The sequence below is a fragment of the Aotus nancymaae genome, unplaced genomic scaffold (genome assembly GCF_030222135.1).
Source record: "Aotus nancymaae isolate 86718 unplaced genomic scaffold, 86718_ANA_hifiasm-v0.15.2.pri h1tg000014l, whole genome shotgun sequence".
NCBI classification, from domain to species: Eukaryota; Metazoa; Chordata; class Mammalia; order Primates; family Aotidae; genus Aotus; species Aotus nancymaae.
Genome location: NW_026988425.1, coordinates 64669708 through 64688297, shown reverse-complemented (window position 1 = coordinate 64688297; position 18590 = coordinate 64669708). Strand labels below are relative to the sequence as shown.

The 18590-nt window shown below is 38.5% G+C and overlaps 1 protein-coding gene across 2 annotated transcripts in view; it reads left to right on the top strand.

Moving 5' to 3' along the window:
- MRPS27 (mitochondrial ribosomal protein S27) overlaps positions 1-18590 on the top strand; it is a 131337-nt gene that overhangs the window by 29290 nt on the left and 83457 nt on the right. For both annotated transcript variants that reach the window (XM_064376039.1, XM_021673210.2), the window contains exons 3-4: positions 4149-4219; positions 6247-6305. In XM_064376039.1, coding sequence (XP_064232109.1) covers positions 4149-4219; positions 6247-6305 — 130 coding nt within the window. The remainder of the gene's footprint in view (positions 1-4148; positions 4220-6246; positions 6306-18590) is intronic.

Here is an 18590-nt window from a genome sequence, read left to right as displayed (position 1 = left end):
CTAACAACTTGGTTATAAAGTGTGAGAAGAATGGGGTCAAGGATGATGCCTACATTTTTGTCTTGAGTAAACCAGCCAATATAGTGTTCATTTACTGAGATGGGAAAAGCAGATCGAGAGTGGAAATTTGAGGAAATAAGAGAACATGTGATGTTTAGATACCTGTTAGACAACCAAATGGAGATATCACCTATGCAATTGGAAATGCAAGTCTGGAGTTAAAGGGGAGAAGTCAGGGTAGGTATGTACATGTGAAGTCAACTATCTGTAGGTGATGGTTAAAGCCGTGGCAGAGAATGAGATCACCTAGGGACTGAGCATAGATGGTGAAGGGAAGTCTAAAGTCTACTACTGGGACCTAGAGGCACTCCGACATTTAGAAGTCAAGAAGTGGAGATCCTGCAAAGGAACACAAGAAGGAGAGAAAAAAGAGAATATTTCGTGAAGGATAGAATGATCAGCTGTATCAAATGCTAGTGAGAAGTTAAGTAAGATGAGGACAGAATTAACCACTGGATTTTAACAGTGTGGAAATGGTTATTGGTGTCAGTGGAATGTGTTGAAGACTGGGAGCTCAGCTGTATCTGAGATGACTTTTTTTTTTCTGAGATGGAGTTTCACTCTTGTTGCCCAGGCTGGAGTGCAATGGCACAATCTCGGCTCACCGTAGCCCCTGCCTCCCACGTTCAGGCGATTCTCCAGTCTCAGCCTCCCAAGTAGCTGGGATTACAGGTGCCCACCACTACGCCTGGCTAATTTTTTGTATTTTTAGTAGGGACGGGGTTTCACCATGCTGGCCAAGCTGGTCACAAACTCTTAATCTGCCTTTATCTCCCAAAATGCTGGGATTACAGGCATGAGCCACTGTGCCCAGCCCTGAGATGACTCTTTTGAGCTGTCTTGCTGTTAAAAGGAGCTGAGAAAGGGAACCATAACTAGGAAATATGAGGGCAGGGGAGGGCTTTTTTGTTTAACACCATTCATCCTTTATAACAGAATAGAGGACAGAGTGTATGGGCACAGATGCTAGTAGTCTGGTATACAAGATGCTAGAAGGATAAAGTTCTCTTTGGATTGCTTCTGTTTTCTCAGTGAAATGAGACAAAAAAATCATAAGCTGAGTGTTAGGAGAAGGGGAAAGAGGATATTGTAAATTTGAAAAGCAATCACAAGATGTGAAGTAAACATTTTGGAGAGTATGCTGCCTAAGATTTCAGACATTGTTAGACTATGATAAAAGTGTGATCTCAGAAATACCAAGTATTCCTATGGATGTTCTGCTAAAAGGAACCTGTTGGGTACCAGCCCCAACCCCGTACATGTGCCCTTAGTCCCAGCGGTGACGAGGGATTGAGAAAAGGAAATAAAGACAGAGACACAAGAGTAGAAATTACAGCATGGGTCCAGGGGACCAACACAAACATAGGAACCGAATTGGCCAGGAGCGCTGGGCTCCAAACACTTTTATTATGTGCATAATCTCATTGAGCTATTGGGAGTGGAAGGGGAGGGTGAAGGGGTAGGTAGAATGGGGGAGCACTTGAGATCCTTCTAAGACATGCTAAACTAGTAGTCTGAGTTTATCACTGATTGTTATTAGGATGCAGCTGCATCTGGAGTATAGAGGATGGGGAGCCACCCTGTCTGACCATACCCAATGCATCAAGGGGCTTTTATCTCCCAAGCATTTAGGACATAGAGCAATTAAAATCACTACATATTCTCAGAACCTAGGCAGAGCCTGAGGCATTCTGTGATCTCTGCCCTGCAAGGCTTTTCTCCTCTTTGTCAGCTCTCATCTACAAAGACCCTCCTGGATCTTGTGAGCAGAGGTCACCTCCCTTCTCAGAGATCTTTGCATAAGCCCTCTTCAGGAGGCCCTCATGCAGTCTCCATCTTGAGAAGGCATTCGTGGGACCAGAGCAGTAATGCCTGCTCTGCAACCACCCAGAGGTGTTGGTGTTACTGTGCTCTTGGATGGTCTTTACCTTAGGCCTCCTGTTGCCACTTGATTTCTAATTAACCGCACCAATAATATAGTTAGTTTGGTGTATAAACTTAAGTGTACTCTGAGCCAAGCAAGCTTATAATTATTTAGCTAGAATTAACATAGGTCTCCCCCTGGCCATCTTGACCCACAGAACCAAAATAGGAATAATTCAAAGATGAGTGCTGCTCTGATTTGTTCAGAGTAGGCATAAAAGTCACTTGATAAATTTCAGTTTTTAGATGTTTTGAATAGCTAATATATATCTATAACCTGATATATAGCTAATATATCTCAAAATACAAAAGGAATAAATATGTAAGCAATGAAGAGTCATTTTCCCTGGCTCTCCCATCATCTCATTTTTTTTTTTTTCTGGAACCTATCAGAAAGAACACTTGCTTGTGTCTCTTTGCAGAGATATTTTACTGATCCTCTTCCCACCCTTCACCCTACCTGGCCTTTTTTTTTTCTTTTTTTATTTTCTTTCATGAGCTAATTATATTGGACTTCTTTATTTCCACTTTTATTTTAGATTCAGAGAGTATATATGCAGGTTTGTTACATGGGTATATTGCATGACGCTGAGGTTTAGGGTATAAGTGATCCCATCACCCAGGTACTAAGCATAAACAGTTTGACAACCCTTGCCCCTTCCCTCTCTCCTCTTTCTAGGAGTCCCCAGTGTCTATTGTTCCCATCTTTATGTTCAGGTATACCCAATGCCTAGCACCCACTTGTAAATGAGAATATGTGGTATTTGGTTTTCTGTTCTTGTGTTAATTTACTTAAGATAATGGCCTTCAGCTACATCCATGTTGCTGCAAAGGACATGGTTTCATTCTTTTTTATGGCTGTGTAGTATTTCATGGTGTATATGTACCATATTTTCTCTATCCAAACCACCATCGGTAGGCACCTAGATTGATTCCATGTCTTTTGCGTGAGTAGTGCCGCAGTAAACATTGAGTGCATATATCTTTTTGGTAGAATGTTTTATTTTCCTTTGGGTGTGTACCCAGTAATGGGATTGCTGGATCAAATGGTAGTTCCATTTTAAGTTCTTTGAGAGATCTCCAAACTGCTTTCCACAGTGGCTGACTTAATTTACATTCCTACCAACAGTGCATAAGCAATCCCTTATCTCTGCAGCCTTGCCAGCATCTGATATGTTTTGACTTTTTAATAATAGCCATTCTGACTGGTGTGAGATGGTATCTCATTGTGGTTTTGATTTGCATTTCTCTGATTAGTGATGTTGAACATTTTTTCACGTTTGTTGGCTGCTTGTATGTCTTTTGAGAAGTGTCTGTTCATATCTTTTACCTGTTTTTTAATGGGACTATTTGGTTTTCACTTGTTGAATTGTTTTAAGTTCCCTACAGATTTTGGATGTCACACCTTTGTCGGATGCATAGTTTGTGAATATTTTCTCCCATTCGATAGTTGTTCTGTTTACCCTGTTGATGGTTTGTTTTGCTGTGCAGAAACTCTTTAGTTTAATTAGGGTTCCACTTGTCAATTTGTGTTTTTATTGCAATGCTTTTGAGAACCTAGTCATAAATTCTTTCTTTCTTTCTTTCTTTCTTTTTTTTTTTTTTTTTTTGAGACAGAGTCTCGCTCTCTTGCCCAGGCTGGAGTGCAGTGGTGCAATATAAGCTCACTGCAACCTCTGCCTCTTGGGTTCAAGCGATTCTTCTGCCTCAGCCTCACGAGTAGCTGGGACTACAGGCGTGCACCACCACACCCGGCTAATTTTTGTATTTTTATTAGAGATGGGGTTTCACCATATTGGCCAGGCTGGTCTTGGAACTCCTGACCTTGTGATCTGCCCGCCTCAGCCTCCCAAAGTGCTGGGATCACAGGCATGAGTCACTGCACCTGGCCGTTCGATCCATTTTTTAAAAGCTAAATACATGCTATGAAGTTTTTTTTAAAATCTCAACCCAATTAAATCATTTTTTTAAATGTTTTAAAGAATAAATATTCTTTTTTCCTCTTTAATTTACATAAAAATAATTTCTAAAAAGCAAGAAAGAGCGTCTCTTTTAATACTGACTTCATAATGACGGCAGCCATCTGGCAAGAATCGTATCTTACATTTTTTTTTAAAGAAGTATGTATTTTTAACAAGGTTCTTTTTCTTTTTTTGTCTTCGCAGCTGATCTCGCATCTTTAATGGATAAAACATTTCAGAGAAAGTTGCCTGTTAGTTCTTTAACAATATCACGGGTAAGAAAATATTAACATATATATTTTCTAAGAAGAAAGCCAGAAAGGCCATTCATGTAGATGAGTCTATGTAAATAAAGGATACTTTTCATAGGAAATATTTTTCCAGAGTACAGTATGTTTTTATAGTTACTAATAGATATAGTGTAGTAGCAAATTTCTTTGGCTGAAATAAAAGGTACCAGATTCTGATATCAGTAATCACTTTTTTGTATCTATTTTAATTTTTCCTTATGATATTCTGCTGTATGATACCATGATTTTTTTTAAAAAAAAGTCCTTCAAAGTAATGATATTTACTTAGTATTGGAAGTGTTTTGGTGGCCGTGAAAGTCTGTGAAAGAATGGATATTAACGTTAAAGTTAAACTGCAGCAAAGTGATGGGTGGAAGCATAATGTTAGGTTAGGAATCAGGAATAGTAACCATTACTGAGCACCTGCTGTGCCGGTTTTAAATGTATTAGTTCCTTAACATACATTATTTTTGTTAATTCTCACTGCTCCCTATGCAATAAGCAGTCTATGTAAGACATGGTTTAATCTTTCCCAAGTTCACACAGCTTGTAAGTGTGGAAAAGCTGAGATTCAAACTCAGATATCTAGGTTCTCTTCTGTTGCCCGCTTCAAATATATCTGGGCTTGTCTTTATCGTGAATTCACTTTATGACATTTGGCAATGAAGCCCCTCTCAATTTCCTCATTTTCATCACGGGTACCATTGCATGTTCCTCCCAGGGATAATGTGATGCTAAAATGAGATTTTAGCTGTGAATACTTTTTATGGAAATTAGTGGCACCATAAAATTTAAAGTAAAAAATTTTAAAAAAAATTTAAAGAGAGAAGAAAGAAATTACCTTTGTTTTGAGTCCTGGTCCTTTCTTTCTGCCTTTTAGTTGAGAAACAATTTTACTGGTCATAAGTTACATTTAATAGACTCATAATTGGCATACTGGAGGAAAATGGAAAGGCCATTGATTCATCCCTTACATGATGGGTAAACCTTCTGTATGCTGTAATACCTGGTATTTATTTAGGTGTACTTCAAAGGTTTACAGCTTTTATGGATATTTTCTCCTTGGAACCTTATATTCTTCGGGGCCGGTGCTTTTATCCTATTTATGCAGATGGAGCAACCAAATCCCAGAGGGGGTATGCCATCTGTTTATGCCATACAGCAAACAATCAGAGCTGTTTCTCAAGCTCAGGTTTTGTGTTGAACCACATTTTATATGCCCTTAATAGATTTCTAAGTCAAATCCAGAAGTACTAGACATTTTAGAAAGTTTCTCACTTTTTACTCTCTTTTCCTTCTATAATGAGGTTTTCATTATATTCACAACATGCATTGTCTTCTACTCTTTTTTTTTTTTTTTCTTTTTGCCTCTGAGTCTCCGCTTTAGAATGGAATCTATCTTTGGAATAATCCTTTTTATTTGTTTATTTGGACCGTAGTTAATGAGCATATTCAGGGATTTTATAGTTTGAAGGGAGAGTTTGTTGGTAGAGGAATCATAGTTTTACTGTTGCATAGCAGAACTTAAATCAGAGTAGGAAAAATGGTTGCAAGACTGAGTTTTCTAAATTTAGATGTTTATGTTCCGGGCAACATTTTTTTAGCCATCAGAGTCTTCATTCTTTCAACCATATGTTCCCATGTTTAGAACATAAAGAAAATAACGGAGTTTAAAGATAAAGGAAAAAAATAGGTAACTAGTTATAATATAATCAATGGAACACTCTCCTCTTGTTCTGAGCAAGGTTTATGTTTGGCTTTCAATCCGTTTTCTGATCAAAGTTGTTCTACATGTAGAGACAGAGAAGTCATTATATATTCTTCGTTTGTGTTAGCATAAAGGGGTTTCAAGGATGGAGCCAAACCACGTGAACATTGTTCTACCAAGCATCACCATCGTTCCAATAAAATGCGTGTCCTGTGTTTTCTAAGGTTAATGTGTGATCTAGGCCCTAGGCTAAATATACGACATAATTTATATTCAACCAAAGATTTGTTTTTCTGTCTTTTAGTTTGTAGACAACATTTCCTCTCGAGAAGAGATAGATCATGCAGAGTATTACCTTTACAAGTAAGTTTTCCATTTGATTTGGCTATGTACTCTATGATTTCACACCCCTTTTTTACATAAAAGTTGGTATATGCTATATATAATTTTGATACCTTTTAAGTTTATATTTTAAAGATCTTTTCATATGAGTATATAGAGAGATGTTTCATTTTTTATAACTGCATCCTATTCCATACTGTGAGTTTATTATTTAAACCAGTTCCCAGTTGATGGACCTTTAGGTTGTTCTCTTTTTTGTATTGTATACAATGTTATAATTGATAACCTTGTACATATGTAATTTTGCACCTAATTTTCATGAGTATATGTATTTATAGTTTTAATCGCTATTGACAAATTGCTTTCCATTGAAGTTTTACCAGCTTACTTTCCCACTAGCAATGTATGAGAGACGCGTATTTTTACAGCTTGGCCAGTAGTTAGATATTTTCACATGTTTGCATTTTTTTGCCAATCTGATCAGTGAAAATTTATACACACACACGCACAAGTTGAGTGTCTCTTGTCTAAAATGCTTAGGACAAGAAGTGTTTTGGATTTTGGATTTTTTAAGATTTTTTTGAATATTTGTATTATACTTACTGTTTGAGTACCCCTAATTTGAAAATCCACAATGCTTCAATGAGCATTTCCTTTGAACATCATGTTGGTGCTCAAAAAATTTTGGATTTTGGAGCTTTTCAAATGAGAGATACTCAATCGGTATGTATATCTCTTCTCTCTCTTTTTTTTTTAATAGGTGGAATTATACCCTATATGAACTGTTAGGTACCTACTTTCAATTAACACTGGTGTTTTTTGTTTGTTTGTTTGTTTTTTTGGAGATGGAGTCTTGCTCTGTTGCCCAAACTGGAGTGCAGTGGCACAATCTCGGCTCACTGCAGCCTCCACCTCCCAGGTTCAAGCAATTCTCCTGCCTCAGCCTCCCCAGTAGCTGGAACTACAGGCACGCGCCACCACACCTGGCTAATTTTTATATTTTTAGTAGAGATGGAGTTTCACTATGTTGGCGAGGCTGATCTCGAACTCCTGAACTCGTGATCCACCCGCCTCAGCCTCCCAAAGTGCTGGGATTACAGGTGTGAGCCACCACGCCTAGCCTTCAATTAACACTGTTTGCAAACCTTTCTTACATTAACACATTTACTTCATTCTTTCTCACAGCTGTGAACAATTCTATTGTGAACTACTCATAAAACTCACCCATGTGTATAAGAAGTATGTTCAGTACAACATCATCTATGGTAGCAAAAGACGGAAACAACCTAATGCATATTAAATAAAGAACTGGTCAAACAAATATCTGTCAGAATGGTACCTTACAACTATATTTTTATTGTGATTCCAGTTTTTAAAATCTGATTTATGATTTGTTCCAATGCCTATGTTCTAAAAATAGACTCAGATTGAAATTTTAAATGTTTCCAGTAAGCATTACATTGGAGTTTTCCATTTGATCTTGCTTGTTTTGATCAAGAGAATTTTTAGTTATTTCTGTCTAGATGCATTTTTGTTTTTCGTTGTTGTTTTTGGGGTTTTTAGGGGTGTAGTTTTTTTCTAGATGCATTTTTTAAAGCTTACTGTATTTTAATGAAAATTTATTCATTTTTCTTTGATTTTGCTAAATAATAATGAGGCTTCTTTTTTTTAATATCTGAATCAGGTAGATGCTACCACTTTTTGGGTGTTTTCTATTTAAATGTAAACCTCAAGTAGGCTAGATTCCACATCTTAAAAACATTTATTTTAAATCTAAGATTGGCTTTAACAATGTCCTAAGTTGAAATTCTAAGTCCTAACTTAGTTGCAAGTGACCTTAGTTGTAAGTGCCCTCTTCATTAGGATAAAGATAAATGGACCCCTTGATGAGAGCTACCCCTTCCTTCCTTTAGTGGCTCTTTGGGACTGTGGGGCTGCTTTGGTAGTTATTTTCGGTCCGTGGTGAAGGGTGTATTTGGGCTGGCATCTGGCCAGTTCTCATATTTTTGTTTATAGCAAAATGCAGAACATAATTTCAATTTCTGAATATAACTGTTTTTCAGGATTTCATCCTGTGAGATATAGTGCCATAGTGCTGGGAAAAGTATGTTCCAAATTCATAAGTACTTCTGTAGCATATAATCGATTTCAGTGACTCAGCATTTCAACAAGTATTTACTGAGCGCCTATTATGTGCCCAGGCCCTGTCCTGGGTGCTGGATACATAATGTTGAATAATTCTCCCTGTCCTCATATATTAAAGTATTACTGAAGAGTTGAAGTTCTGTCTTTAAGACATTCTGTGATGAGTTCTTCACATGATGTTCAGTTTTGTGTGACCTAGGGTATAACTGAAAGTTTCATAAAAACTCTATGTCCTATTTCCATATAGATCAAATAAAGGACTCTCATCCATGATAAATCTGAACCAGTGTTTAATTGGACATCCCATCCTTTGCTTTAATCAAAACTAATTTTTTAACCATGATTTATCACTTATCTTAGTTCTTTCTCCTCCCTTTCATTACCAAGAAAATTGACTTTCTTATCTCTGATCTATTACTTTTTTTAAAAATAGAAATGTTTTTATGACTTCATGAGCGCTTAAATATATGAGACTAGGTAGAACTCTACAAAGCTGAATTGAAATAATGGAGATTGGCTGGGTTCTCTTGTTAGCTAAGTGCCTCACTTTTGCTTTCCAGCCTTAGAGAATATACAGAACGTACTTACGCCTTAGCAAAATTAAAAATTACAAGTTATAAACTCTTGGGGTTTCTCTCAAGTAATCAGAATTAGGGATGTTAATCCTGAAGACACCAAGGACCTACTGCTGCGTGGTATTTCTGCCAGTTCATGATGCCTAACATCTCCTTATGGGATGACTTTAGACAACTCGGAGTAAACTTAAATTCCAGGTCTAAGGTGAGGAAATGAAGAAGGAACTTCTTAATTTTAGACAACTCACAGCTTGCAGGCCTGTCATTAGGATTTCCATCTTTAACAGTGAAGCCCACAGGAGAACTTTTGCCTTGGTTCAACTCTTTCTCTGCCGTGGCCTGTCGACACCAGGCTCTGCTAGCAGTAGTGTAGCCGCTACATCTTCTCCTCCTATAATGATCAAATTTCCGCAAAGATTATGTAAAGTCTAGAGCCAAAGAAGTTTGGAAACCTTGAATGATCAGTGAAACGCTGATTGAGCTTCTGCCATTGCATAAGGCAAGTAAACAGTTTCAAGTTCCAGCAGCTCAGGGTACTGCTGGTACCTGCCAGCTTATTATCACCTTGTTATCACAACAGAAGATTTGAAGTTCTGAATCTCCCAAAGTACATGAGCTTTTTAGGGACTTCAACATTGAAGAGATCTTTTAAGGAGAGATAGAAAGGCTGCTGTTTAGAGAGCAGGAGGGAGAACAAATGTCTAAGTACTTTTCTTTGGGCCGTGGTCTGTTCTCTGGGAGTTGGCAATCCTATGATCAACTTCTGCCTTCTGTTTATAAATAAAAACTGAAAACGCGAAGGAAAGGGTGAAGCTCTAACTAAACAATAACATGAACTAAAAACGATTAAGGCAATACCAGAAACTATATTCATTGGCCAAAAAAGAAAAAAAACCAAAAAGCTGATAATACTCATATAAAGGGAAAATAAACCAAGAATCAAGAGTAAAAGTGATTAAAATAGCAACAAGGTTAAAACAAAGTAAAATAAACAAAATAAGAAAACTAGGCATACTGTAGGGCTGTGACAAATAAGAAAACTTAAATAAGATAAAAAATACAGTAAAATGAAATTCTGGACTTTATATGATATATATAGTTTAGGCTGGGAGGTTGGAAAAAGAGGCATAGGTGTGCTCTTGCACACATATTACTAGCAGGCTAAATGGTAAACCTCTTTATGAGTGGTTTTCAAGCTGTCTTCTGAGAAGCCCTGGAGCTGGTTTCTCACAGCTCCTGTAGGGCATGGCTTGGGGGAAGAGTAGGTCTGGAGAGAGGTCAGACCATTTGCTTCTGCTCCTCTTTCTGCCAGAGAAGCTGTGCCTCCAGCTGCCTTGTCCAGGTCTACAGAGAAAATTCAGAGGACTGTGAACTTGAATAAGAATAAAATTATAGTTTAACCTCAATATTTAGCATTTCTCTCAATTATGAGTGTAGGCAACAGATAACTATAATATTAACAGCATCTGTGTCTGTTTTGCCAGTAAAAATCATTGATTTTTTTCATATCACATTACCTTTGTTACAGATATCATCACTGCTTAGAAATTATGTTAATAATTAAAGCTACTGCTAGCAAGTGTTATTTCATGCATTAATGAAGCAGCACATATGTTACCATATCCCAAGGATTTCTTAATATCCTGATAATTGTATTTCAATATAATTGGTTTCTGTCGTGAGAAACTAATTCCGAGAAGCCTTCATCAGACTGCCAGAGGGTTTAAGACAAAAAATTGTTAGAAACCCTGCTGTGAGATCATTTGAAAAATAGGTTCTTTTGCTTAGACTTATTTTTATTTCTTCCCTCGGGCTTTTTTGGGTTTTAAGTATTATTGTGGGTCTTTGTTTTCTCTTCTTACAAAGAAGACTTTATTTTCTTAGTTTAGACCTTACCAAGTAAGACAAGCATTTGATTGATAGGTTTTCTGTCTTCACAATGAAAATTTAGATACAGCCAGTCTCCCAAGTTTCCCCACAACACCAGAAAGAAGCTGTGGTGACGAGTGAGAAGATTTGGACAGGCCCTGAGATGCCACCTGTCAGGAGACCAGTGCTGGCAGGGACCTAGGCGGGAACATTTCCACTTTATTTTGGTATTACCATCACCCAGTGCTTGGTGAGGTGAGAAGCCATGCTGTTTCCCAGCAGTAGCAGCAAAAGTTCTGTGACACAGAAAAGGAAGGTAAGAGAACAGCTCAGCTAACAGCAGCTGACAGGAAATGTTTGTTCAGTGGACGTAAAGAAACTGCACTAGCCAGGCCCAGTGGCGCATGCCTGTAATCCCAACACTTTGGGAGGCTAAGGTGGGTGGATCACGAGGTCAAGAGATTAAGACCATCCTGGCTAACATGGTGAAACCCCATCTCTACTAAAAATACAAAAAATAGCTGAGTGTGGTGGCACATGCCTGTAGTTCCAGCTACTTGGGAGGCTGAGGCAGGAGAATCGCTTGAACCGGGGAGGCGGAAGTTGCAGTGAGCTGAGATCGTGCCACTGTACTCCAGCCTGGCAATAGAGTGAGACTCCATCTAAAAATAAAAATAAAAATAATTTTTTAAAGACTGCGTTTGCTTTTTATATGTGTTTAAAAAAAATTTTATTTCCCATGTTAATTTGAAAAACAGTTGAGCAAAACACTTTCTTTTTCTGGGCAAAGGATTAATTTCTACTTCCTGTCCACATGCCCTCTCACTGATATTTGGAAGAGAAAAGACTTCCTACCTTTGCTTTACTGTAAACTTACAACATTCCTAAGAATTAGATTTGCATCTTTATTTTACTGATGCAGAGACTAGGACACAGAGATTGGCCAAGCACACACAACATAGAGACTATGTGAGTATAAGCCACCATCTGTCCTGAGCCAGGGAGGGAAACCACAAGGATCAGATGTGAGCCGTGGGGCAATGCTATAAAAACAATGCAGTGCTGTCTCAGTGCAAGGTTTTATCATTAAGGATCCCAGATGGGGCTACAATTTCTTTATAGGAAACTAAGGCAGAAGAAATTCCAGAGAGACCAGGCTTAGCTGTTCCTCTACAGGAGATCCCCTTTTGGGATCTGTCTCCCTGGAGTCAGTTATGGTGAGTGTATGTAGTTTTATACAGTGGGATCCTTAATCTCGTAGAGAGCGTCTTTCCTGGGCTACCTAGTCTATAGTTCTGAGCTTTCCCCCTGCAACCTCCAAGTCCAAATGCCCAGTGTCTACTGCCTAAATGCAGACAAGTGAACCTTGGGCAGGCTCTATGTCTCTATTTTCAGGAGATAAAACTGCATATTACTGGTAAAATTGTGCCATCAGTAAAAACTATTATTTTCATGGTTATGACAGGCTTTAACCATTTCTGTGTTAGTATTTGATGATTGCATTGCTAGAATGCGAACTCAAGCCATAAAAATTTCTTCTTTCCACTTGGTGTCCTCATCTTCACTGAGGATATTTGCAAATTGCATTTTTAAAGACTTATTTAGGGCTTCGAATCATGTTGAGACCATGGTAGTTTAGAGATGCATGAAATTAAACTTGCTCCTTCTATCAGGGCGCCAATAATCAGAACTGATAATTTGATCTACAACATAACAGTCATTTCTGAAAGATAAGTCATAGAAATTTCCAACATATACTCTCTATATTAAGAATATAGACCAGGCACAGTGGCTCATGCCTGTAATCCCAGCACTTGAGGCAGGCGGATCATTTGAGCACAGGAGTTTAATACCAGTCTGGGCAATATAACACACCTTGTCTCTATTAAAAAAAAAAAAATACAAAAAATCAGTCAGGTGTGGTGGTGTACACCTGTAGTCCCAACTACCTGGGAGACTGAGGTGGGAAGGTCACCTGAGCTTGGAAGGTTGAGGCTGCAATGAACTGAGATCACACCACTGCACTCCAGCCTGGGTGTCAGAGTGAAACCCCTGTCCTTTTTTTTTTTTTTTTTTTTTTTTTTTTTGAGACAAAGTCTCACCCTTGTTGTCCAGGCTGGAGTTCAGTGGCATGATCTTGGCTCACTGCAACCTCCACCTCCTAGGTTCAAGTGATTCTCCTGCTTCAGCTTCCCGAGTAGCTGGGATTACAGGCACCTGCCACCACGCCTGGCTAATTTTTGTATTTTTAGCAGAAATAGGGTTTCACCATGTTGGCCAGGCTGGTCTCAAACTCCTGACCTCAGGTGGTCCAACCACCTTGGCCTCCCAAAGTGCTGTGATTACAGGTATGAGCCACCACGCCTAGCCCTATAACATTCTTTTAAAGCAACCTTTTGGATTTTAGCAAAAATGTGGGGAATGCTGAATTAATTGTCATACAGTAAGAAAAGATCGTTGCAAAACTTTGTGGAAGGTGAGTTCTCAGAATACAGCTCTCTATGTTGTCATGGAGAGTGGCATGCCACCCAGTAAGAAAGGAAGTTCAGGTTGCATGGCAAGCTGTGTACTGCCAACACATTCATCCATGCTGTACCTGGGTCTCAAGTATCTTTCACTATTTGCTTAGCTGACCTGGCAGATACCAGGCATCCCTGGTTGGAGATGGATTGCTGGTCAGGAACAGCTGGGGCAAGGCAGATGGCAGCCTGCATGTCTCCAGGTCCTGGGTTGGCAGCCAGCCTGAAAAGGAAGGACTAAAATAGTTTCATTTTTCATGAAGCAAAAATACCCAATGGTTCCTTGGAAGGCTAGAGCACCACCCCAGCCCTATGTTGTAAAAATCCATTTCTGCCTGTAGGGAAAAGGGAAGATAGGAGTTTATTAGGAGGGATTATTAAGAGGGAACAGCATGCATTCATTTATGCAGCAGTAATTTTCCTTTGAGGTCATAGGCACTGTTTGTGTTTCACAGCAATGAAAGGTAATCTTAAATTTTTCTGTTAGCCTCTTGCCAGGTCCCATTATGCCTGAACATTATTAATAAAAGAGTAACAACCCAAGGGGAGAGAAATGAGTCTGAGAGCATTTTTTTAGTAACACTTCTATACTTGAATATTACCTAGTTCTTTATTTGGTTCTTATTTGCTGGTCCTTACCACAGGCCTGGGAGATAGCTTATTATTGTTAATAGCTCTGTGTTGGAAAATAGCAGATTGTTGGTCATAGTCCATGCCTTGCCAGAGATCCACGGGAGCTTTATGTTAAGGGTTAGAATTCTTGGCCTCCACTGCTTCAGACTCTACTTCTCTTCCCACTGGTCTTGTTATTTCATCTGCAGCCTCATCACAGGAGGAGTATAGGGGTGAACCTTCAAGGTATTTTTTTGGCTTTGGTTTAAGCATTCCACCTAGCTTTCCCAGAGTGATCTCATACCTTAGATGAGATCACTTAAGATACCTTACATTTTATTCTTATACCTTAGATGAGGTCACTTAGATACCTTCCATTTTATTCCTCTGGTGTGCTATGTACCTCTGCAGACTCCAGTCCCAAGAGTCCCTAGGAGTATATGCTGCTACAGACATCCATGCACAAGTCTTTGTATAGATGTGTGCTTTCATTTCTGTAGGGTAAATATCTAGGAGTAGAATGATTGGAGCATATGGTAAGTATATGTTTAACTTCTTAAGAAACTACCAAATTGTTTTCCAAAGTGATTATACCATTTTATAGTCCCAACAGCAGTTCCACTTCCTCCACATTTTTGCCAACACATTTAGCCATACCAATGTGTGTTTAGTGATATCTTACTGTGGCTTTAATCATTTGTCCAGTGACTAATGATAATTTCCTTTGGTAAAGTGTTCGAATCTTTTGTGCATTTTAAAAATTGAGTTGTTTATATTCTTATTTTATTGGATTTTGAGAATTCTTTTTCTTATAGTTTTATCTTTTCATTCCCTTAACAGTGCTTTTGAAACACTATTTTAATTTTTATTTATTTATTTATGTTATTGAGATTGAGTCTCTGTCACCCAGGCTGGAGTGCAGTGGCATGATCTTGGCTCACTGCAGCCTCCACCTCCCGTATTCAAGCAGTTCTCCCGCCTCAGCCTACCAAGTAGCTGGGATTACAGGTGCCTGCCACCATGCTTGGCTAGTTTGTGTTTTTGTAGAGACAAGGTTTCACCATGTTGATGAGGCCAGTTTTGAACTCCTGACCTCAGGTGATCCGCCCACCTTGGCCTCTGAAAGTGCTGGGATTACAGGCATGAGCCACCATACCCAGCCTGTTTTTATTTTTTATGCAAGTCCAATTTATCAGCTTTCTTTTTTAATAGCTTGTGCTTTTGGTGTTCTCTAAGGTAGAGGTCACCAACCTTTTTGGCCCCAGGGACTGGTTTTCTGGAAGACAGTTTTTCCACAGCTGGTAGTTGTTGTGGGGGATGGTTTGGGGATAAAACTGTTCCATCTCAGATCATCAGGCATTAGTTAGATTCTCATAAGGAGCGTGCAACCTAGATCCCTCACAAAGGGAGGGTTCCTGCTCCTATAAGAATCTAATACCACCACTGATCTGACAGGAGGTGGAGCTCAGGTGGGAATGTTCACTCAACCACTGCTCACCTCCTGCTGTGCGGCCCAGTTGCTAACAGACTGGTACCGGTCCGCAGCCTGGGAGTTGGGGACCCCTGATCTAAGGAATCTGCTTAATCCAGCACCACACAGATTTTTCTTCTAGATTTTGTTTCAGAAGTTTTATAGTTTTAGGTTTTTAAATTAGGTCTATGATCAGCTTTATTTTGGTATCACCATCACCCAGTGCTTGGTGAGATGAAAAGCCATACTATTTCCCAGCAGTAGCATCAAATGTTCTGTGACACAGAAAAGAGAGATAAGAGAACAGCTCAGCTGTTCTCTGATTCTAAAATTGGCTAGTATAGGAAAGGACCTATACTAGCCAAAATAATTTTGAAAAAGAACATGCAAAAGTTACTACCTAATTTTAACTCATTTAAAAACTATAGTCATCAAGACAGAGTAGTATTGGCATTAAAATAGATAATAGAAAACAGCAGCATGGATAGACTAAGTGATTTCCTTGGAGCCATGTGACAAGTCCAAGCTGCAGCTGTGGATGAGGTCTGACTTCAAGTTGAGAGCTCATCAGCTAGCCCAATGTATCTCTTTGTGCCAGTTCTTTTTCCTAAGCAGTTTCAGTAATATACCAAAAGATACAGACTCAATGAATATTTTAAAACCTCCTAACAGTATGACATAGAATTAATTAAATCTAGAAAAAAAATAACATGTAAAGAAATTCAACAATGAAAATGTATTACCTTATGGGGGAGGTGCTAAAGAGAACCTGAAGGAGTCAGGATGGGAGGAAAGAGGTGACTGGGGTCCCTAGTTAGTGAACTCTCTGGACATCAGCTTTCTAGATGAGCAGATCTTCTTGGATGCCTCCCAAGGCACTTTTCATAGCTAAAACGTAATGTTTCTTAATGTCACTGATAAGACTTTATGACCAGATGCCTCAGACTTTGAAAGCATGAAGTTCTGGCTTTATGTTCAGTTTCTCATGCAGAACTTCATTCATTTAAACCATAAAATTGAAGTTCCAGCCACCTTAACCATGAATATCAAGAGAAAAACTAATAGATGTAAAAGTAAACAACTGAAAGGGTAGGGCGTCTCTTAATCTCTTCTGTATTTAGGTGACAAACTTCATTTACTATCTTATTTGTGAATATATTTAGTAAATTTTGTGGTATGAGAAGTTGAGTATCCACTCTTATTTATCCTCTAGAGAACTAATTTTTATACCATATATACTTGTTTTTTTCTGAAAGGCCCACAAACCACATGTTTTTGAATCCTTGTATATACATGAGATTTAAAAGAAGGCTAAAGTAAATCAGTTCTAATAGTTGCAGAACCGTTTGTAAATTAAACCTTAAACTCCTGAAATTTCATATAAGAATATATATCCCAAGTTCTTTTTTTCTACAGCATAAAGCACTTTTATTGAAAAATATTTCTCCTGGCTATTTTTATAATTGTAAAGTCAAGTAGGTATCAGGAATTACACTGTAGAGCAGTGAGAAAGGCATAATTAAAATATAGTCTTATATTCATTATATAAACCCTACTTCAGTGGGTTCTACATGGAAGGCAGTTTGATTTGAAGATAATTAAGAGATCTTTTCAGGAACTGGTACAACATTTAAGGGAGAGCTGAGTAGATAAACAGAAGCTTCAAGGAAAGATTTATGGAAACAGAAGTTTCAGTTGATTGCATCATGGTTTTTGAGGCCAAAGGCAAATAAATTCCTGAGTATTTCCAGATGCTGTGTGTCTAGGCAAGAGAATATCTGAGGAGCTAGAAGTGTTTGATGTGAATTCTTTTTAGTGGTCTTGGCTGCTTTCATTTTCATGATAGATTTCCAGGTATGTTTGTTTTAAACAGGCAGATTTTATAATTCGAGGTCTGTTCTGTTTTTTTAATAGCAATGCTGATTTTAAGACAAACAGTATCACCATTTGATACCTTGTCATAGGCAAAGCTGGGATTTAAAACTATGTCTTCTAACACCAGACCATTATAGCACATGAACAGTGTATTCATTATGCACTGGCTGTTACATAGTTCACTGATGGACACTACCAAGAGGTGAAACTCAAATTAGTCGTTAGTCTTCACTGGTAAAATCCTGGCAGTTTTGATAAGTCGAAACACTGAAATTATTTGTTCAAGTGAGAACTTTGTGCATCTCATACATGTAGATTATATAGTCCTCCGTTTGCTGAGTAATAGCAGGTAATAAAAGACTTACACACTTAAACAGTGCTTTCAGACTCCAGCCGGAATGGACTACTGTTCTCTGAATGTGCCTTCTACTTTCATGTCTTGCCTATGCTCTTCCCTCCCGACTGTCTGTTTCTAACAGAATACAACCTGTGTTTTAAGGCCTGTCCCAGATTCTCCTACACCCATAAACTTACCCTGATTTTCACCACTGAATGTGATCTCTCTGATCCATCTATAAACTTTCCTTTTAGCTATTCAGAGGTGCTTACTTATTTTGTTTTGTCTTTTGAGTAATCAAAAATATATATTTCTTTCTCTTCACTTGAGACACAGTATAGTATAGTAGATAGAGTATGGACTTGAGCCAAAGTGCCTGGATTTGAATCTCAAATGTGCCATCCATTTCTTTCCTCATAATATGAGTGTTAAAATCGTGCCTATGCCTTAGGGTATTTATGAGACTCCAAGAAATTGATACATTATAATGCCCTTATGACAGTCTTGGGACAAAGAAGGTCAGTGCTCAATAAAGCTTAGCTTTAATGTTGACTATACTGGGCTGTAACATCAGGAAAAGCAAAGAGTATTTATTTCCCATACTTCTCAATTGAGGGAAAATTAATTTGATTTCCAGTTTAGGTTTCTAAGGCCTCATTCCTTGACCATCTGCACCACCCCACCACACGGGCATCAAGGTGTAAGGGTCATCAGGGCTCAGGAATATGGAGAAGTAGATGCTTAGGAACACTAGTAGTTCAACACACCAATAGAAAGGATATCACGTTTTGAGGGAAGCTTCCTGACCCTAAAAGACAGCTAATCAAAGCTGTCATACATGTACTCATATTGCTAAACTTACGGTGGACACAACCAGAAGGGGGCAGCAGAAAGTCATTGCTT